This window comes from Harpia harpyja, chromosome 22, assembly GCF_026419915.1.
Source record: "Harpia harpyja isolate bHarHar1 chromosome 22, bHarHar1 primary haplotype, whole genome shotgun sequence".
Lineage (NCBI taxonomy): Eukaryota > Metazoa > Chordata > Aves > Accipitriformes > Accipitridae > Harpia > Harpia harpyja.
The window spans coordinates 6,507,854-6,527,502 of NC_068961.1; the positions used below are offsets into that span (position 1 = coordinate 6,507,854).

At 36.0% G+C, this 19,649-nt stretch overlaps 1 protein-coding gene across 8 annotated transcripts in view; it reads left to right on the forward strand.

Moving 5' to 3' along the window:
• Positions 1 to 19,649, forward strand: part of NLGN4X (neuroligin 4 X-linked) — a 184,381-nt gene that overhangs the window by 83,439 nt on the left and 81,293 nt on the right. For 7 of the 8 annotated variants that reach the window (XM_052773955.1, XM_052773954.1, XM_052773960.1 and 4 more), the window contains one exon: positions 17,234 to 17,293. The exons of the other annotated variant lie outside the window; for it this stretch is intronic. In XM_052773955.1, the coding sequence (XP_052629915.1) occupies positions 17,234 to 17,293 (60 nt within the window). The remainder of the gene's footprint in view (positions 1 to 17,233; positions 17,294 to 19,649) is intronic. 8 annotated transcript variants of the gene reach the window in all.

Here is a 19,649-nt window from a genome sequence, read left to right on the forward strand (position 1 = left end):
CATAGCTAAATTCAAATGCTTCTGCTCAAGCACTAGGGACTGGCATCAAGGCTAGACTAAGGAAAGGAAAGAAAAGAAGGGTCAAGGTGAGACAACAATTAGGCTTGCTTGGGTTTAGTCTTATCAATTAGGCAAATGATTACAGTTGGTGTGCAATATTAGGCTCTAATCACAGTTGCTGCCGCTTCCCCAGCTATCTGAATATCCAGCTGGGCACCACCTCCACCATCAACCACAGTTTAGCTGCTGCAGACTCCAGCATGTGCATTGGAGACACTGGCGATGGGGCTGTTTTGATACCTTCAGCAGCCTGCTGCTGCATGGAAATCATTTCTTCACCTGGAGCCGAAGCCTGGTTTGGTAGTACAAGAGCATTACACACATGACACATAGGAAAAGCTTACCCTAAAACCCTACCTTAAAGTTCTGTTCAACACATTCCATAAAAAAAAAACCAAACAAACCTCTGACTGAACAGAAAGATGTGTTTTATCCTTAAAGAGGAAACATGCTTATAGTGACAGTGAAGCATCTGATACTTCTCCCCTGATTTACTTGCTTCTGAGTTTACTATATAATATATTCACATGGGTGGCTTTTCATATTGTCATTAGATCAAGCTATCTGCATGTTCTACACATTTGTTTTACATATTTAGAACACATTTTAGTTCTATTTGCCTGCCTTATTTTTCTTAAAACAAGGACATTTCTATTCATGAACAACCAGAAATACCATAGAAATACAGTAATTTTAATTAACACAACCAAACCTCTCTTGGCCACGGTGATCATGTGGACAAGCTGAAAAAGTGCTGACTGAATGCGATGTGTGCATTGCATTGCGACGGGTTACATCACTAGTCGTAACATGATGTAACCCAACGCAGCATGATGTAAGCGTCGTGATACATTGGAGATTTAAAGAAACATCAGCATTCCCTTGTGTCCCTCTGCTCCTTTCCAGGAATGTGCTCTCATTCTTCGTCTAGTAATTAATAACCCATACCCGTTGCCAGTCTGTGAATGCTCATGTCTTATTCTTACTTACATTAGTAGTCTCCCTTCTAATTACGGGCAATGCAGCCTTAATCCTTAAAAGGCAGATTTTTATTTTTTTCTATGTACATATAGGTACAGTTGCTCTCTGTCAGTTGTCGTAGATTTCTGATGAAAATTTAAAAAAAATAATCATGCTATGTTTAAAAATGTTTCACAGATATGAAGGGTACAAATAAATTATTCCAATTTTTTAATTGTGTAGCTAAGTGCACAGAGTTGAAATACTTTTGATTTGCGTTGCCAGTTACATGTGGGAAGAAGTGCCAGGCTCACAGCTTTTCTTTTTTTTTTTTAATGCAACTTGATGCGTTTTTTACAATGCCATTGCAACTCTGAATCAGTTCAGTCTGTCTTCTGTGTGGATGTTAGGGTGATTTGCCTTATGCTTCTTATTGCCATTGCTTCTTTCAGGACAGATCCTTGTGTATTCCTTTTATACTGTGTCCATTCTGAAAGTAAGTTAGCAGGCACATACACTGCAAATTTGAATTAATCTTAGAAGCTAAGATGCACTTCTTTTGTGTACTTGTGTACAAGTAATTGTGTGCTTGGCTTTTATATTTTGAGAAAGTCTATTTTAAGACAACTGTGAAGCACACATAATTTTCTAAAGATGAACAGAGGCCCACATTTTATCCCCTAACAAAACAGTATTTCTTTTATGATGCTAAAGGTGGAAGAGAATATGATCAAATAGCACAGTAAGTTTTAAAGGCAGAATAAAAACAAAACAACAACAACAAAAAATCAGGAAACTTTATTCTGTGATTCTGTATGATTCCAGGTAAGGACTAGGGACAGTAACAAGTCCTGTCTTCAATCTTAATATCACTCTAGCACCTGCTTTTGATTTCACTACTGTCACATCTTGAATAACTACATTGCTATAAAAGCCATTTTACTCCATGACACCATTAAAAACTGAAGTTGAAAGTGTTGTATGAGACCACACCAAAAATTTTTACCCTTTTCCTTTCTCTCAAACTGGCAGCTCTCTCATCCAAGGAATCCTGATAGTGCAAGAGACTCTGTTTCATCTAAACTTCACTGGCATTTTCTTCCCAGATAGTTTGGTGGCTGATCTATGCTGTGAAACACACAATTCATGATCTCTGCCCCATAAGCTTAATTTTGAATATAAAGCAGTCCCGCTTACTTCAAGAAAATTAGACATAACTGTCTGTTTTGTCTTTGGTGAGTTATTGGTGTCAGTTATATGGTGTAACATGCTTAAAAGTGAGTATAAAATGTTAATAAATGTTTGGTATTTCTGTGCATTATGACTTCATTGCTTTTTTTAAGCATCTACCATTGTTGTTGGGCTACTGAAGATTAATAGCTTTTAAATATATTCAATTATTTAGAGGAATTCAACACTCCCTGTATTCACAGAAAAGTTAGTCTCAATTGATACATGCTATAAGTGAACAATACAATAATGGTATCCCTTTCATTTTTCTGTTCTCTAGTTCTAATTGAGGGCTTTAATTGAATCTCTTTTCATACAAAACCATTTTTGTCTTCTGGCAATACATAGTACTGATGGAAGACTTTCTATTTTTGCTATGTTCTGTGTGAAAATGAAAATGGATGTGAATGTATTATTCCTGATAAGACCTGCCATACCTGGTTATTATACACTGATGTACAAAATTAGTGTATTTTCAGAATTACTTCATGACACGCTTTTACATTGAGTGTTGTATTTGGCTATTTTTTTACGGTTGTCATTGCTATGACTGGAGTAATGCCCAAGCCTTTTTCTATGGAAGTTATGGATAATTTGGAATCTAACAATTGTGTATCTGCTCAAGTTATTGTTTCCACTGTGCATGACTATTAGGTTTTAAACATACTACCGTATAGGTACCTCCATCTCTGTGCTAGGCTTACTTTTTATTCAGAGAGAAAAAAGAGAAAAAAGCACACCTTGTTTGCAGTGCATCTTAACCTGGGGCAGACATTCTTTATCTCTGTTGACTGCGGAGTGAATAGGTCATATTTCGTAGGCATTTAGATGTATGTTTGTCTTCAGTTCAAAAAGTAGCACCTTAAGTGTCATCCATAATTTATGTAGCTTTATAAACTCTCTTTGAAGATATTCATATTCTCTCTAGCCTTGGCTCATGTAGTTTGTGTTACTTGAAAATTGTACAATATCATAATTCATCCCTTTTTCCAGATCATTAACAGAATGTTAAACAACATCAGATTAATATAGAGAATATTTCACTACACCATTAATCTTTTGCGATGTTGAAAATTGACCTCTGGTTACAACTTAACATACTCTGTGTAGCTTGTTTTTAATCCATGACATTACTTCACCTCTTTCTCTGTGAATAATTACGTTCTCAACATCTTACCACGGAAAAGGGTTTATCAAAGGCTTTTTGAAAACCCAAATAAATTTTATTGACAAGTTTCTTTCGTCAAGTATTCTATGGAGTGGCCTAAAGATTTCTAGCAGATCAAAGAGTGATGCTTTTTCTTTAAAGACAGCTGTGGGTTATTTTCTATCTATGTATCTAAATGCTTTATGATGCTTTTAATTGCTCTTTTCCTTAGGCTATAGTAATGTTATTTTTCTTGATTTTAATATGCACATTATCTGTTCCTACTGATCTTCTATTATAGTAGCCTATTTTAATTAGACACTGAAGTATTTCACTGGCAGTTCAATAATTTTATCCTCAAATCCTTTTTGAGGATAAAATACTGGTTTATCCTTAATGGATCTAGGGATATAGGTGCTAGTGTTCACTCTTCTGACACTTCAGTTTATCAAAATATGGCTTGTTGTAACTCTCTTTTGCGTATCTTTAATTCCTGGGTACTCTTAAGAGAAGTGCATATTATCTTGTTGCCTCTTGTAAAACTAGATATCTAGAGAGGAAAAAGAGTAAATGTAGAACAAAGGAAGATTAACAAACATGAAATCAGAGAAACAGAAATAGCTTTCAGTTATTACTGAATGCTGAAGATGAGCAATAACTGAAGACAGCATGGGGTTGAATTAATTTCAATAGTCTAGGGTAGCAGAGTATGTATTATGGGTATTTATGCATGACCCTCGGGTAAAGTTAACTGAAAAAATAGAACATCATGAAATCAAAGAATGAGGGAAAAGAAGGATCAAAGTCTTGTAAGGAAGAAGTAAGAGCATCATTTCAGAAAGCTAACCAGTGTGAAGAAAAGAATGGTGCTAGAGGATGCAGTAACATGTAAAGGAATGAAGAAAGAGTTGGAAGAAAATAATTTGTCAGATGATGTCATTTTCTTGGTGTGGAAATCTGTGAGCTACTCTTGAGAGAGGGAAGATTATCAATTATTTTAATGGTCTGTTTTGCACCATACTGCTGATATTAATGGATTTGGAACCTATTTTCGAAGTCAAGAGTCTGAATCACAAATTAAGGGTTGTTACTGGAATTGCTGCTTTTTACAACAGAAATTCATAATAAAGGGAAGAGGGAAGCCATGTAGAGACCTGTGAAATGAGATACTAAAATGAAATGTGGTAAAGCCAATATGGGACAGAGAAGGGCAATGCACTTTGATCGCTAGGAAAATTATATCATCAGAGTTAAAATGTGGGTGACAGCAAAGGTTTATTTAAATGCTAAAATGTAGAAAGATGTTTGCACTGAACTCTAGATGCAAATTTTGCAGAATGTCCCATTATAATTTTGTTACAGGAATTATTAAACGTAGCCAAAACTAATGTGTCACAGATTTTAGAAAACATGCAAAATAAGAACACACCCCTCAGTAATGCTGGCCACGCTTCTTTTTATGCAGCCAAGGCTACAATGGGCTTTCTGGGCTGCAAGCGCACATTGCCATCTCATGTTCAGTATTTTCATACACCAGTATCCCCCAGTCCTTCTCTGTAGGGCTGTTCCCAATCCATTCATCCCCAGTCTGTATTGATACTCGGAGTTGCCCAGACCCAGGTGCAGGACCTTGCACTTGGTCTTGTTGAATGTCATGAGGTTCACGTGGGCCCACTTTTCAAGGCTGCCAATGTCCCTCTGGATGGAATCCCTTCCCTCAAGCGTATCAACTGCACCACTCAGCTTGATGTCATCTGCAAACTTGCTGAGGGTGCACTGAATCCTGCTGTGTTGTTGATGAAGATATTAAATAGTATTGGTCCCAGTATGGACCCTTGAGGAACACCACTGGTTACTGGTTTCCACTTGGACATTGAGCTGTTGACTGTAACCCTTTGGATAGCAGCCATGCAGCCAGTTCCTTATCCATCTAATAGTCCATCCATCATATGCATATCTCTCCAATTTAGCAGCAAGAATGTTGTGGGGAACCATACCAAAGACTTTACAGAAGTCTAGGTAGATGACATCCATAGCTTTTCCCTTATCCAATGATGCAGTTACTCCATAACAGAGGGCCACTGGATTAGTCAGGCATGATTTGCCTCATTTGATTTTCTTTCTTTTCCTTCCTCCACTTTCTATGGCCAATTTTATCGGGGTTTGCGGGTAAGAAGTATGAAGTTACCCACTGTGGTGCCTGAAAAGCAAAACACAACACAATGGACATTGTCAGCCTTTTCAGGCATGGAAGGTTAAAAAGAGTGTGAGAACATGACAAATGTTCCACAGACAACACACATGTACAACCACATACACACACAGTGAAACTAATGAAATTTGCCTTTTGGCAGTTTCCCAGCTGAGCAACTACTACTACAAAAATCACCATTTACCTGGTGCTTTTTTTTTTTCAGATTTTGCTTCAGGTGAGAAACAGTTGGCAGAAATTGGGTATTCTTTAGAGTGGAGGGGAGAGTTCAAGGGCACAGTGTAAGTTCGTTCTGCTACACCACATAGTCTTTGTTAGAAGGCTTTGAGCTTGGACAGGAGCTGTCATCAATGCCAGGAGAAAAGTGAAGTATCACCCTGAGAGATTTGATCACAGCAATCTTTTTTGCTGTGCTTTTAAGTCTGATACCTTCTTCTTGCTGCTGTCAGTGGTAGAGAAGTTGGCTGTGGTGCCAGTATTTCCGTTTTGTTCCTGTAAGTGAAGTACATAGGACAACAGATAACATCAGCACACATAAAATAATATTGCTTAAAAAAAACAAAAGGAAAAAAGCTTGACTTGTTCCTTTTCACAAGAACTGTTCATATTTAGCCAAAGATGACTGGAATTTGATTTCTTAGAAGTAATTGCATACATAAGCTGTATTATTTCCCATACGATTCTATATAGTTCATATACGATTCCCTTTAAATGCAAAATTCAACTTGTCTTTCTTCAGGTGGAATAGGAAAATCATATTATATTATATTGATATTATATCATTATATAATATTGTATGGTACCAAATGGCACATGCCATGTAGTAACTATATCATACAGAACTTTTTATTTGCTTCTCATTTCCTACTTCTGTCCCATAATGGCAATTTACAAGCTACTGTTGTTCCTTTCTAAATTTTGAGTAAAGCATGAACCCCAAAATTGAAAGTGCTAAGCTTAGATTATGCTTGGAACACTGCAAAATGGAAAACCAAAATAAGACATGAATTCTCCTTATCTTTGGTCAATAGAGAAAACATTATTCTACCAGAACAGATATATATAACCACAAACATAGTATGCAGCAAAACTAGCTAACTGATATTATCAAGTAATGGCGATTACGTGGATCAGATACTACTGAGATCAGTGCTGTGGTGTTGAAGTCTGTAAGTTCAAATCATGATTCTGACTAGCTGTTTTGATGCTAGCTTAATATAATTAATAATTATATAGAATGTAAGAATCAAAAGGATCCTTGTTCAGCTTTAACATTTGTAGATAAAATTTCACAGTTTCATAATATGCTCAGAACTTACACTTTGAAGCAGTTAGAATGTAAATAATATGGAATGCTGCAATATTGGTCTGTGCTTTCCCCCCTCTTCAACCCTCTTCCCTAATATTTTTCTGTGAAAACATCTAAAAATCTTGACAAGTTGAGGACAGAAAAGTACTGCCAGAAAATTGTGTTTTCAAGCTCCAACTATACAGACTTGTCACAACCCGGGCTGGACAGACCAGGGAGTTGTGCTGAGTTCAGAATTCCCTTGGGCTAAATTAAGGTGAAATGACACCAAATGATCAGTTAAACATTTTCTTCATGACAGACGCAAACTGAACTGGGGAGGCATAACAGCATGTGGTGGGGTTTCTTACAACAGGAGTTGGCATGAAACTACCTCAGTAACCCGTGTAATCCATGGTAACCATATACATCAATTCAGGGAAGAAAATAAGGAGAGCCCTCCCGTTGGGTCAGGGGGTTCAGAGCGGACCCCCTTGCTTTCCAGACACCTTCTCACAGAGGAGCCGAGGGGCGGCTGGATCCGCTCTTAGTCCCAGACTTGGTCAACGGTTTTATGTCTAAAGGGATGAGTTGTAGGGATTATGGAAAAGGAGAGAGAATGAGAGAGCGAGACAGAAAGAAGAAAAGAGAAAGATTTCACTGGTTCTGGGTCCAGCGTTGGTCCAGTCAGCCGAGGGGTCCGGTTCCAGTGGGCGCGCGCGCACGTGGGGCTTCAGTTTGTGTCCTTTTATCATCCTTGCCCCTCCTTCGGGCGGGTGCTCGACCTCATTAGGCTAATTAGGTGTCATGCACGGTTTGTGCTTTCAGAACCTTCTGGGAAATGGGTCGGTGGGCTTGGGGGTCGTCTGGGGAGTCGCTTCTCCTTCCCTGCAGACACGACCCTTGTTTGATCTTTGGCCATGCACGGCGAGCTGCCCTGCTCAGCATATCAGAACAGCATATCCCAACACGGAGCTGCGCACCCTGCAGGATGGCCTCCCTGTCCCGTTGCTGATGTCCTGGGCTGATCTGGGCTCATCAGCTTCTTTTCACCTGTGGTTCCTTCCTATGCAGGGCTCGTTGTTATGTAGAGTTCGTCGTTAGGCAGAACTTGCCCCACCACAATGTTTGAGACATGAACTCTTTCGGTCTCTCACAGGACTGAATGTTTTTTTTAAAGTTGTGGCTAGTGTAGATTAATGAAAATCAAAATCCTATGATGACTTTATGCATAAAGTCCTACAACCTCATTAATGCTGCATGCACTAACGTTGCGTGCCACAAGCTAAAACCTCACAAACAATAATGTGAACATAAAAGAAATTTCTGTTCTCTTTCTAGGTTTTTTTTTCTAAGTCTAGGTCTGCTCCATTTAATTTCTGGGATCTTAGTGAGACTGGGAAGTGGTCTGCTCATGAAGTCCTTGCTTGTTACCCTCTAAATCGATCTCCTGACATTTGGATAGAGTTGCACTTTCTTTAAGTAGCCTGATTCTGATACCTTGTCGTCTTCAACTATCCTTCTGTGGAAATAATGAAAAATAGAATGCGAGATTTTCTTCTTTAAAAGTATGGTTTCTCTGTGTTTTATTTAGAAGTGCTGGCAGTCAGTATTTCCCTTGGTATCTTATCACAGTGTAAGTTTTTTGCAATAAAGACATTAATTTTTGTTTGGCAAAGTCATGTATGTTTTCAGTACTGAGTAATAATGAATAAAATGTGTAAATGAACTTTTCTTTCCAGTTTCTATCTTATTTCCTAGGCATCTGCTATGCAATCCTAGGGAGAATCTTTTCTGTACATGTACTATTTTGGAAGTATTAGAATAATTAAATATTCATATTTCAGATTATAAAGCTCTTCATCATATCCACCTTACATCTGGTTTTCCATGAAACAGCTATAGTATATTCTATCCCATCTTTTCTTTTAATTTTTAATTTTTAACTCCTTTTTATTAACATTTTAGGTTTTGATAGTCTAATTGTTTAGTTGGTTTGATGTTGCTAATTCCAGTAGGAGCTACTACATTGTTGTGTGTAGATGAAGATGCCATTGAAATCTAGTAGAGAAAAAATGGAAAACACTAGGGTATGTGCTAAAAAAACCTAAAAAACCCCACTGAATGGTGTTTTGCATGTACCTCCTTTGGATGTCTTATAACTGTAACTAACACTTCCATGATTCCCAAGTAAAAACTAAGATGTCAGAGATCCAGTAAACATCAAAATTAGAATTGAATGTGGTGCCAAAATATTATATTATCTATTACAACAGAATAAAATTACATTCTCACAGGATCCACTGAAATAACAAACACAATTATTTCCTGAATTCTCCAAAGGCAACTGCAAATTGAGCTTGTGTTCAAAATGAAGAATTAAAATAGCTGCATCAAATAATTAGAGGTATTCTTAAGAGTTGATTATTCAGCTCACAGCTTCCAGTGGTGCCTACAAATACCCAAAGGGAGGGTTTGCACAAACAACTTCACCAGCAGTTGTTAAATGCAGAATATGTGCTTGCGTTGTTCAGCTGTCTGCAGAGAGGGTGTAACAGTTACCTTTAGTTATTAAAACTGGATGTTAATTCATGGGGTTTTTTACACATTCATTCACATTCATTTTAAATGGGACATAGGTACTTATGTCTCTTAAGCTTATTTGAAAGTACTCACCCTTTAGTTATAGGTAGTGTTAGGTCAACATTAGTCAATTCTTTCTGCAGTCTGGTTACCTAGATTACCTAGAGGGTAGTTACATCCAGGCTTGGGAATAACAAATGTTGATTTGTGCCTTCTAATTCAGAAGTCCTATACATTCTTGGAAACTTAATTGTAGTATAATCATCATGTTAACAACCTTATGCCCCTCTGCAGCTAATTGTACTCTACCCATATCTTACACCTGCTGACTTGCCAGTGCAGTGTATTACATATGCTTCTGGACAAACTTTGCAGTGGGATTTATATATCCTACAGGGGCTCTCATGTTCTTGGATCTTTACTGTGGTATTTACTGTAGACTTACTCATGTTCTCAGTCCTCAGACAGGACTGAAGCCAGCTCCATCACAGTGCTGAAGCTTATGCATACTGGTATTTTATTTGAAGTCAACAGGACTTCTCATATGCTTAAAACTGTGCGTGCGCCTAAGAGCTTTGCCAGCACTGAGCCAGCATAAGTAACACAGAGGAAAAGAGTGTGTTTTTAAACATTTCAGTATATCAAACTGATTGTTGTGTTTTGGACGTTGTAATTCAAGAAAGTAGCATGTAGGTGTCTTTTCCAAATTTCAAAATGGTTTCGCTGATGAGAGAGGTGAGATGGGTGAAAGCAACTGCTGTGCTTCTACGTAGCAGTACTGTGCACTCAGACATGTTAGCATTTTTACATTCACACCTCATCAAGTGCACCAATTTAGCAGAGAAATGTAAGCTATTTGAGGTCACTGCCACACTTTCATACTGACAGTGTTCCTCCTGATGCTTGTACAGAAAAATATGTGCTTCCCTCTGAATTATTTTAAATAACTATGTGGTAGATTTATGCTTTTTAATGAGTCTTTCATTATTCAATCAATAAGCATTGCAGGCTCAGTCCAGTCCTCCATCAAATAGAGTAGATTCAGTTACACTCAAAGTACAAGAAACACTCCCCGTATCTGTTGGAGGTCACTGAAAGGATAGGCTGCACAATGCCTTCTTTCTTTTGAGCCATTATAGATGGTTATGTCAAAGCAATGTACTGTATTTAGAAGACTTTAAGTTCTAGATGTGGCGTAACTTGCATAACAAAAATCCTTATAAAAAAAAAATTACTGAATTTATGTAGCTACCTCATTTCTATATTAGTTATTAATCCTCAAAAATAATAATGATTTATCTATTAATAATTATCAATAAAAGCAATCCGTTAAACCTTAATTTAATATTTTTAAAAATTATTATTCTCAGTAATTTTTATTCAAACCAATTTTTAGGGGGGTAAAAAATGTACCAAAATGGATTAACACAGGATGAAAGATAAAACATATTAGGCTTATAATTTTTTCCAGGATGAATAAACACAATCTAAATAAGAATTTCAGAATAAGAAATATTTTTCAGGTGTGTTTCTTTTAGTAACTATGACAAGCGACCAGTGTCAATGCCAGTGTTTATCTTCTTCATAGACCTATATTTAACAATCTTCTTAAAACGAATGGCTCACTTTCCAAAAATTAGATATATAGGAAGCTTTGAAAACTTTGACAAAAGGGAAGAGATACCCCATTTGCCCAAAGTTACATAAGTTAAGGTTTTATCTTTTGCATCTTACTTGGAATAAGAGTCAATAGCATTTAGCTGCTGAATACAGAATATTATAATCAGAATGTAGACAGGCCAAAACTTCATGTAACAACATAGCTCCTAAGTGATAACTGTTGTTGCTATTTTCTATAACCTCTTCTTGGTCCTAATCAGTGATCAGGATCACATATCATCTATACAGATAGTTTGAAGATTTTCCCTGCCCTGGAATCTGTGTGAATATTATGTTTTCTTCGTTGAGATGAATCTCTGTCAACATACTGGTGTGGAATAAACTTGTAAGGAAAGGAACTCCCGTATCAGTCACAGAACTAATAACTCTTATTAAATGGTAGTAAATAATTATTTCCACAACATCCCTTGTAGTGCTTGTATCCTTCTGTGGAACTATATAGGACAGCACAGTCACACTGTGTGACAATTAATATATTCCATTGCCCTGTATTAACTTGTTGGAAGATATAACCTCATTTAAAGCATGTGAAATTGAGTGACGGACTGATTTAATGCACTTCTTGTTGTCCGGGAAAACAGCTTGTGGGAAGCATACAATTTAGGGCATGGAGTAGTCATTATTTCTGTCTTTATTTGGGAGGAACAGTATACAGAATACTACCATTTGTAAAATGTTAAGAATTTCATCCTGCTTTCATTCTCTGTACACGGAACAGTTAATGCACAGAGATGCGAGCAATTTTTCTGAAAACAAAGGTATGTGTAATCAAGTAATCGAAAACTATAGGCAACGTAGAGTGCAGAGCTGAGGTAATTTTAGAATTTCATATTTTTTATGCAACCCCTTTTTCAACCTTAGAATTTTTCGTTTGCAATAGAAGTGTCTATGTAGATTTTTAAATTAGTTTTCTAAAACTAAAAAAGCCTGTGAAATAGCATTTTCTTTTTGTTTTAAACCTTACTAATGCATGGAACAAAAAACTCTGTAGGGATTTTTGCTGCATTTTCTTACAGTCCATCCAATTTGAAATATGACACAAAATTGTCATTTAATTATCTTTTCTTGAAAATAAACATTTCCTGGTGATATAGCAGCATCTACACATTTACTGTGGTCTGGAATTCTAGCGATTTTGTGTGTGTGTGTGTGTGTGTTGCAGCTGGAGTCATTAAAAACACAAATTCAATTATGTTACACGTTCCTTAGTTAAATGCTGTTCCTATACAGAGATAGCAGTTACAACTCAAATGTTTTTTTTTGTTGTTGTTGTTAATGGTATTCGAATAATGGCCACTGTAATTGTGTGTCTTCTGCTATTCAGTGATAATATAGGAATTAAAAAAAAAAAAAAGCAAAAAACCCCCAAATCTAATTCAGGCAAATTTAAGTGAAATTCTGAGCTTTCATTGGCTTCCGTGTTAAAAACTACCTAGAACAGTAGGAATCTAACTCTTCATATTATTTAGGAGAGAGATGGAAAGCATCTAATTTATGGCTAAGGACTGCTTTGAAATTGAATGTGACTGTTTGCTGGAGTTATGCACACTGTTGACAGATTATAATTTCATTTTAACACCATTACGGGAAGGGAGTGCCAGAGAATAAACCTGTGTTCTTTCTGGACAAGTATTGACTGTATAGAGCATTTTCATGTACATATATGTGTATATGCACATATGTATACACCCACACACAATTCCACACACATGTTGCCAGTATTCAGTAAATAATTAAGAAATAATGGTTATTTAAATCTAGACAATATGCATATATTTCTCTTTCTCCAATTCAAAGCAACAGGCTTCTAAAAATACAGATATATGGATAGATACGTTGACTTTCTTTGTGATCTCTCCTAACGTAGATGATCCGCGGCCAACTTCTAAGACACTCTGACAAGCTATAATTCTCAATAATCATTTTCCTCCACTTTTGTTTGAAATGCCAAATGCCTCTTTTGATCTTTCTTCAAGCTGCTGGATGAGAACTTCTTGGTACAGCTATAAAGGTAGCTGGAGAGCCTTGGCCATAGCCGTGAGCCAGGGACAGTGTTATGACAGCCAAACTCCCCCACTGATAGACCCATCTTTCTGGACATAAAATGACATAAGACTTGTGCACTAAATGAGACTCAAAGTAAAGCTAACCCACCAGTCTTGGGAGAAATGCAGAAAGTACAGTACAGTTCTGCTTTCCCTAATACTCCCTTGAGACTGTAATGAACTGTTGACTTGAGCTGATTGTAAAATTGTAATAGTTCTCATGGGATGGGAAACCAAGAGCTTTAGAGATCTATTGAAATGGCTGTATAAATAAGACATATCACTGAGAAAATGACTATTAAATCCTGTATTAATCTGGTTTGAGCTGGAAGTTTCCAGAAGGTTGAGCATGCTCTATGTGAAACTCGGAGGTCATACAACTAATAATGTGCTCTGTGATTTCTGAAAACTGAGCGCTTTCCCAAAATTAAATGGGGTCAAAAGGTACACTGTGTGACAGATGGAGCAATTACATATAAAATGCAAAGAAATGGCATCAGCTTAAGCAGTAGTTGATAATTTTTTGCTGCCGTTAGAGGCTTCAGAATGGATACCTAAAGTGCAAGCACTGGTAAACTGCATGCATGGGAGCTGACTACATTGCATATATACGATACGTATTATCTGAATAGAGGAAGATGTAGCATAAATTGTGAATACATCTGGCAAGACTTGCAACCACAGAAAATCTGTTTCTGAATGAGATTTTTATTCATTATCAAAGGAGATGTGAGCCAGAGGATGTGCGTACAGTGGGTCTAGAGCACAAGTCCTATGAGGAGCAGCTGAGGGAACTGGGGCTGTTTAGCCTGGAGAAAAGGAGGCTGAGGGGAGACCTGATCGCTCTCTACAACTGCCTGAAGGGGGGTTGTAGTGAGGTGGGTGCTGGTCTCTTCTGTCAGGTGGCTGGAGATAGGACGAGAGGAAATGGCCTCAAGTTGCGCCAGGGGAGGTTTAGGTTGGATATTAGGAAAAATTTCTTTACCGGAAGGGTTGTCGAGCATTGGAACAGGCTGCCCAGGGAAGTGGTGGTGTCACCATCCCTGGAGGTGTTAAAAAAACATGTAGAGGTGGCACTTAGTGACATGGTTTAGTGGTGGACTTGGCAGTCCAACTGTGCGTTAACAGTTGGACTCGATGATCTTAAAGGTCTTTTCCAACCTAAGTGATTTTATGATTCTATGATTATATGGCTAGTACCCACAGTATGAAAAAAATCCAATGTGGCAGGAACACAGAAACCCCGTTTGAGAACTCATTGATGTAATCCATTTTATCAGATCTCAAAATGAATTTAAAACCCCCTTAAACCGAAGAACTTAGTTATAAAAATGTATTTCAGTTACCAATAGAAAAATGAAAAATTTTTCCACAGCACGTAGGAGAAACAGCATTCCCACTCACATTGTAATTAAATACACTTTAGAATTCTATTAAGTTGTTCTGAAAATTGGTTACTCCATGATTTCTTCAAGCTGTGAAGAATTAAAAAAGAAATAAAGAATGTTTCAAATATTGCAGATAACCTTATGTCACATACCTGTGTTACGTGTTATCTGTGTCTCATCACATCTAGTACCAAGGTGCGGTGACAGTTTCTAAATTCTCATTACACTTGTGGTGTTCTTTCCGAAGCACACTGAACCAGAGTCACTTCAGGAAGCATATTAGAGAGAAAATCCTTGCAATATGTTACTGATATATATATTGATGATTTTGGGAGGGGTGGTAGCTGAACTAAAATGCTTTGGGACACATCTACTTCTTTCACTCAAATTACTTTAAATATGGATTACAGTCTAAATAATTGCACATACAGTTTTTGTCTACAGGCACTATATATATAGGGTCACACTGATTTTGTTATTTTTTAATTCATAGGAATATTATGTGGTAGTTGATTTTATATTTCACATATGATTATCATATCTTTTTAATTAAACAATTAGAAAACTACCTCACTGGGTAAAATAAGATCAAAATTTCTTCTGTTATGTGCTTTCAAACTTGTGTCTAGGTGTATTTATTATCTATGAATAATTACTTCTCATTAGTTTTTTACATGAATCCAAAACAGTTTAAGGGCAATTTATAGGTGGAGTACTTGGTTTATCTAAATACAAAACTAATTTTATTTGGGTAGCACTTGAGAAAGGATTCAACCTTTATTGGGCTACAGCTAATTCGGAAAAGTATTTTAAAAAAAGGGCAAAACTTGGATGGTGATTGAGACTTAGAGCCTGTATCTAACATTTCTCAAAGAAATTGATAGATTAGAGAGCATCTGTATTTCACTGACAGTGATATTTTACCTAGTTAATTATGTACTGAATGCATATAATTGTATAACTGAAGGCACTCGTGTACCACATAACACAATAATTTGTGTACAACTGCATTGAAGATGCAGGCTTTGTGTGGAGGTGGAGTCTCAGCCACTGCTTTTCACATTTTGACTCACTAATCACTGTCACTACATATAAAATGGTGATGTTTCCAGAAAATTTCTATAGAAAATCTGTATTCTGTCTGTATCAAGAAGACAAGCAAACCAATGCACAGAACCCTAAACTGTATTAACAAATCTTAAGCACTTTAGTAACAATTAACCACATTCTGTCTTACAATCATGGACTGAGGTTTACTTGAAACCTTAAATTTTGGGAGATAGAGGGACATTTTAAATAGTAGAATAAAAGAAAGTAATAAAATAATTATTTTATTTTAGCTAAATATGATGTCTCTGTGACATATTCAGACTTCATATACAAACTCATACATAAACAAGTTAAAACAAGTATAGTGTTCTTTTTCAGTATGTCTTACAAAGACACTTCCAAATAAAGACAATTCAGGAAAAAAATTGTTACGTCTGGTGACTTAGACCATTTTATTTGTTTAGCAGCCATATTTCATTTCTGAACTAAATTAGAAATTGAGTTTCCTATTCATGTTTCACTCTTTTATCAAGTAACCTTTTACATTACAGAGGGCTACTCGCTACAGGAGCAAGCACAGTATAATGAAATGTTGGTTGCAAGGATAACTTGGTGTCATTTTTTTTTTCAGTCGGAAAACAAGTATTGCCCAAGGAGAGGGGTGGGGAAAACTATGTTTATTTCCTCTTGCTCCCATAAGCACAGGCTATGGCATGTATGGACATGTGCGTGTATGTGTGTGTGTCTGCGCATGTGTACACCTCAAAAGTATTTTGAGAAAGCATACTGAATACAAATTAAAATATATTCTTTACTAAATCTTCTAATAAATAAGTGCAAGTTCTTTATCATGGTAAGTAACTGTTTTCAGTAAATTTCTAGGTTTTTCTAAAGAGCGTGAAATGTGGTATAATAGGAACCAAGGCTACTTTTGGACCAATTTCATGTCTGCGATTGACTCAACTCTGTTTCACCTTTGTTTACAGTCTGTTATTTTACATATCTTTTTGCTCATATTGGAAGCAAGTTTAAATTTTAAGGAGGTCTTTATGGTTTGTCTTGGTCCATTCAAGTTGTGTAAGACTCAAAGATAATTTTATTTGCATTGGTTCCATTTAAAATTCAGGTTGTGGCTAATTCTTAATAAATCCTAATGAGGATGAATAAAATGTTAAGTCATTGAAAATAGTGACTGAAGGCATTAGTTCTTCAAGGTTGCAGAACAGAATGAAATAAATTGCATTTCTTGTGTAGAAACATAATTTGGTAAATTTTTTAATATACTTTTTTGGTTTATATTATTCTTTTTTAATAGCACATTAATTTTGTTTTTGCAGAAATCACTTTTAACTGAAGTAACTGCATTGTCACAGAATACGATACATTTTTTCAAATATTTTCAATTTGTTCTTCTTGACATTTTATGTTTATGTGCAGTTTGCATCTTTTTTGTTTTTCAATTTCCAATGTAACAGATTTTGACATTTTTGTTACATTTTTTTTGTACTAGTGTTTTTTTTTTATTTTTGAGAACCTGCTGTTTTTGAATTCTCTTTTTTCCCTTTATTCTCCTCCTCACTATGATCCCAGGAGCCAACACAAAGAAAAGCGCAGATGATATAACCAGTAATGATCGTGGTGAAGATGAAGGTATTTTTTGTTTTTTCAAAGCTCAACCCTGATGCATGAACATAAACTTTTTAATTTTTATTATAATAATAATTGTTATTGTTATTGCTATTATTTCAACATGATTTTTAGTCCCTTATTTGCAGAAGCACACTTCAGTGTGCTGCTTCATTTTCTTCTTTAGAAATTACTCTCATTGTTTTTCTTTTTAAAATCCAAATTAGCATATAGATGACTGCAGTTCCTCTGTGACATAGTTGTAAAGGTTATTCCTAAATGTGTGTGAAGTGAGTAACATAAATATTATTTGAAACCACATACTTTTTCCCCCTATTCTTTCTTAGGTTGAGAAAACGGAATTTAAAAACATGCATGTGCTCTTTTCCATCCTACACATTTTGTAAATTCACCTGTTTGAAATTCATGAAAAAACTCACATATATCCTTCCTTTCATTTCCACTGTTTCCCCAGTGCACATGCTGTACATTGATGCAGTTGAATTGTGCTTTGTCTTTGCTATTTTTATTTACTTATTTATTTTTTTCTCACAGGATGTGGTTTATTTCAGGACACAAAAATAAAGGAAGCTGTTGATGTTGCTTTATTTTTTTTTTCCTGTAATCAGCTAGCCTCTGAGATACATTCGTTCTGACTCTGACCACATTCCCACTGAAATCAATGACAATCATTTTCATTGACTTCTTTCAGAGTTGGACTGGATTCCCTGAAAGGAAATGTTAAAGTTCACAGTGAAGTACCCCAAAAAATTTTTACAAGGAAATAATACTTTTTTCTTGCCTTGGCACAGCAAAGCTATTTAGGATGCACTGAAATAGAAAGAAGTCATGAAATCTTCCTCTATTCTCACCCTTCCTTTTCATTAAAGTGACACTGACAGTTTATTTTACTTTAAATATTTACCAAATTAAGAAAAATATTTTCAAATTAATTGAGAAGATAACAACCTTGGGTAGTTTATTGGTCTGTTTTTGAAGCAATGTGTTTCTTAATCCTCTCATGCTTGGCCAATCTGAAGTGCTATTCCATGTCTTTTTTCCTGTTTCCTTCTATCCGACATCAGTTCAAATAACTTTGAAAAATTCGTCCTCTCTGTTCCCCTTAGAATCACGTATACTGCAGCGAGGACACTGTCTCCTCTTTTCCTAGGAGTTCAGCTCAATTGTAGCTACTCTATCTAAATATAAAATACCGTAATAAAAATCTCTGGTCTTTGATTCACACTGGTTGCCCTCTACTGTACCACATTCATTGCTGAATTACACTATTTCTTATAACACAAAAATGCTGTGCGGAATACTCCAAAATTACTCTGTTATTTTCTGAATGTCACCTTCCTATTTCTGTGCAATATATGCTTTTTTTAAAATGATGGCATCATCATTTTCTATACCAAATTCTGTAGTTAATTTTAAAGCAAAAGATAAGTAACAAGCAAAACCAAAATTGCTTTAAAAATTTAAGATAGATATTGAATACATTATTATTCAGGCTTCTTAAAAAGTTGTAAAATGTTAGGGTTTCATGATTAACAAGGGCATCCATTTTAGATGTACGCACATAAAGCATGGAGCTCATTTCCTTTATGTTGAAGCTAATCATGTTCCCATTGAAGGGGAAGAGGAAACCTCCCATTGACTTCAGCAGTGAAAGATTCAACCCTGAGGTAGAACTATGTAATAAGGAAAGATTAAATACAACAAATCATGCCATGTGACTTTGGAGAGAGAAGGGAAAGGTAATTCAGTAACACAAATAATTGTGTTAAATAATTGTTGCTTTCATTTTTTGAGGGCTTAGCGGTGCCTTCACAGAAGAAACACTTTCATGTACTTTGCTGAAAATGCTGAGAATAAAAAAAAAATACATCCACTAGAATGCACCTCATTGCTTTATATGATGTTTAATGGCTGCATTACTCTTATAGTCACAACAATTAAAAAGATCTTATCACAAAAACGTTTGTTCTGCTGCTCAAGTAAAACACATAAAATACAATATGTAAAGTATATATCTTTTTATGTAAATAAGGCAGATTCTATGACAAGCCTTAAACTCTGACAACGAAACAGGTGTACATTGGAGCCTGGACATACATTCCTTGCACTTCCCTGACAATTTTTGATATTTAGGGTAGTGCATACACATGAGTAAAGTAAAAGTAGGCCATACGAATATAACCAGTCAAAATCTACCTTTAAATATGCTGAGATTAGTTCCACATATACAAGATAATATTATATATGTGGTACCTGATTGCTGATCATGTTTTGGGTATCTTTGAGTATTTCCTAACGAACCTGAGAAGGAAGAGTTTTGGAAGGCTTTCAAACCCAGGTGCCCTACTTCTAGGTATTT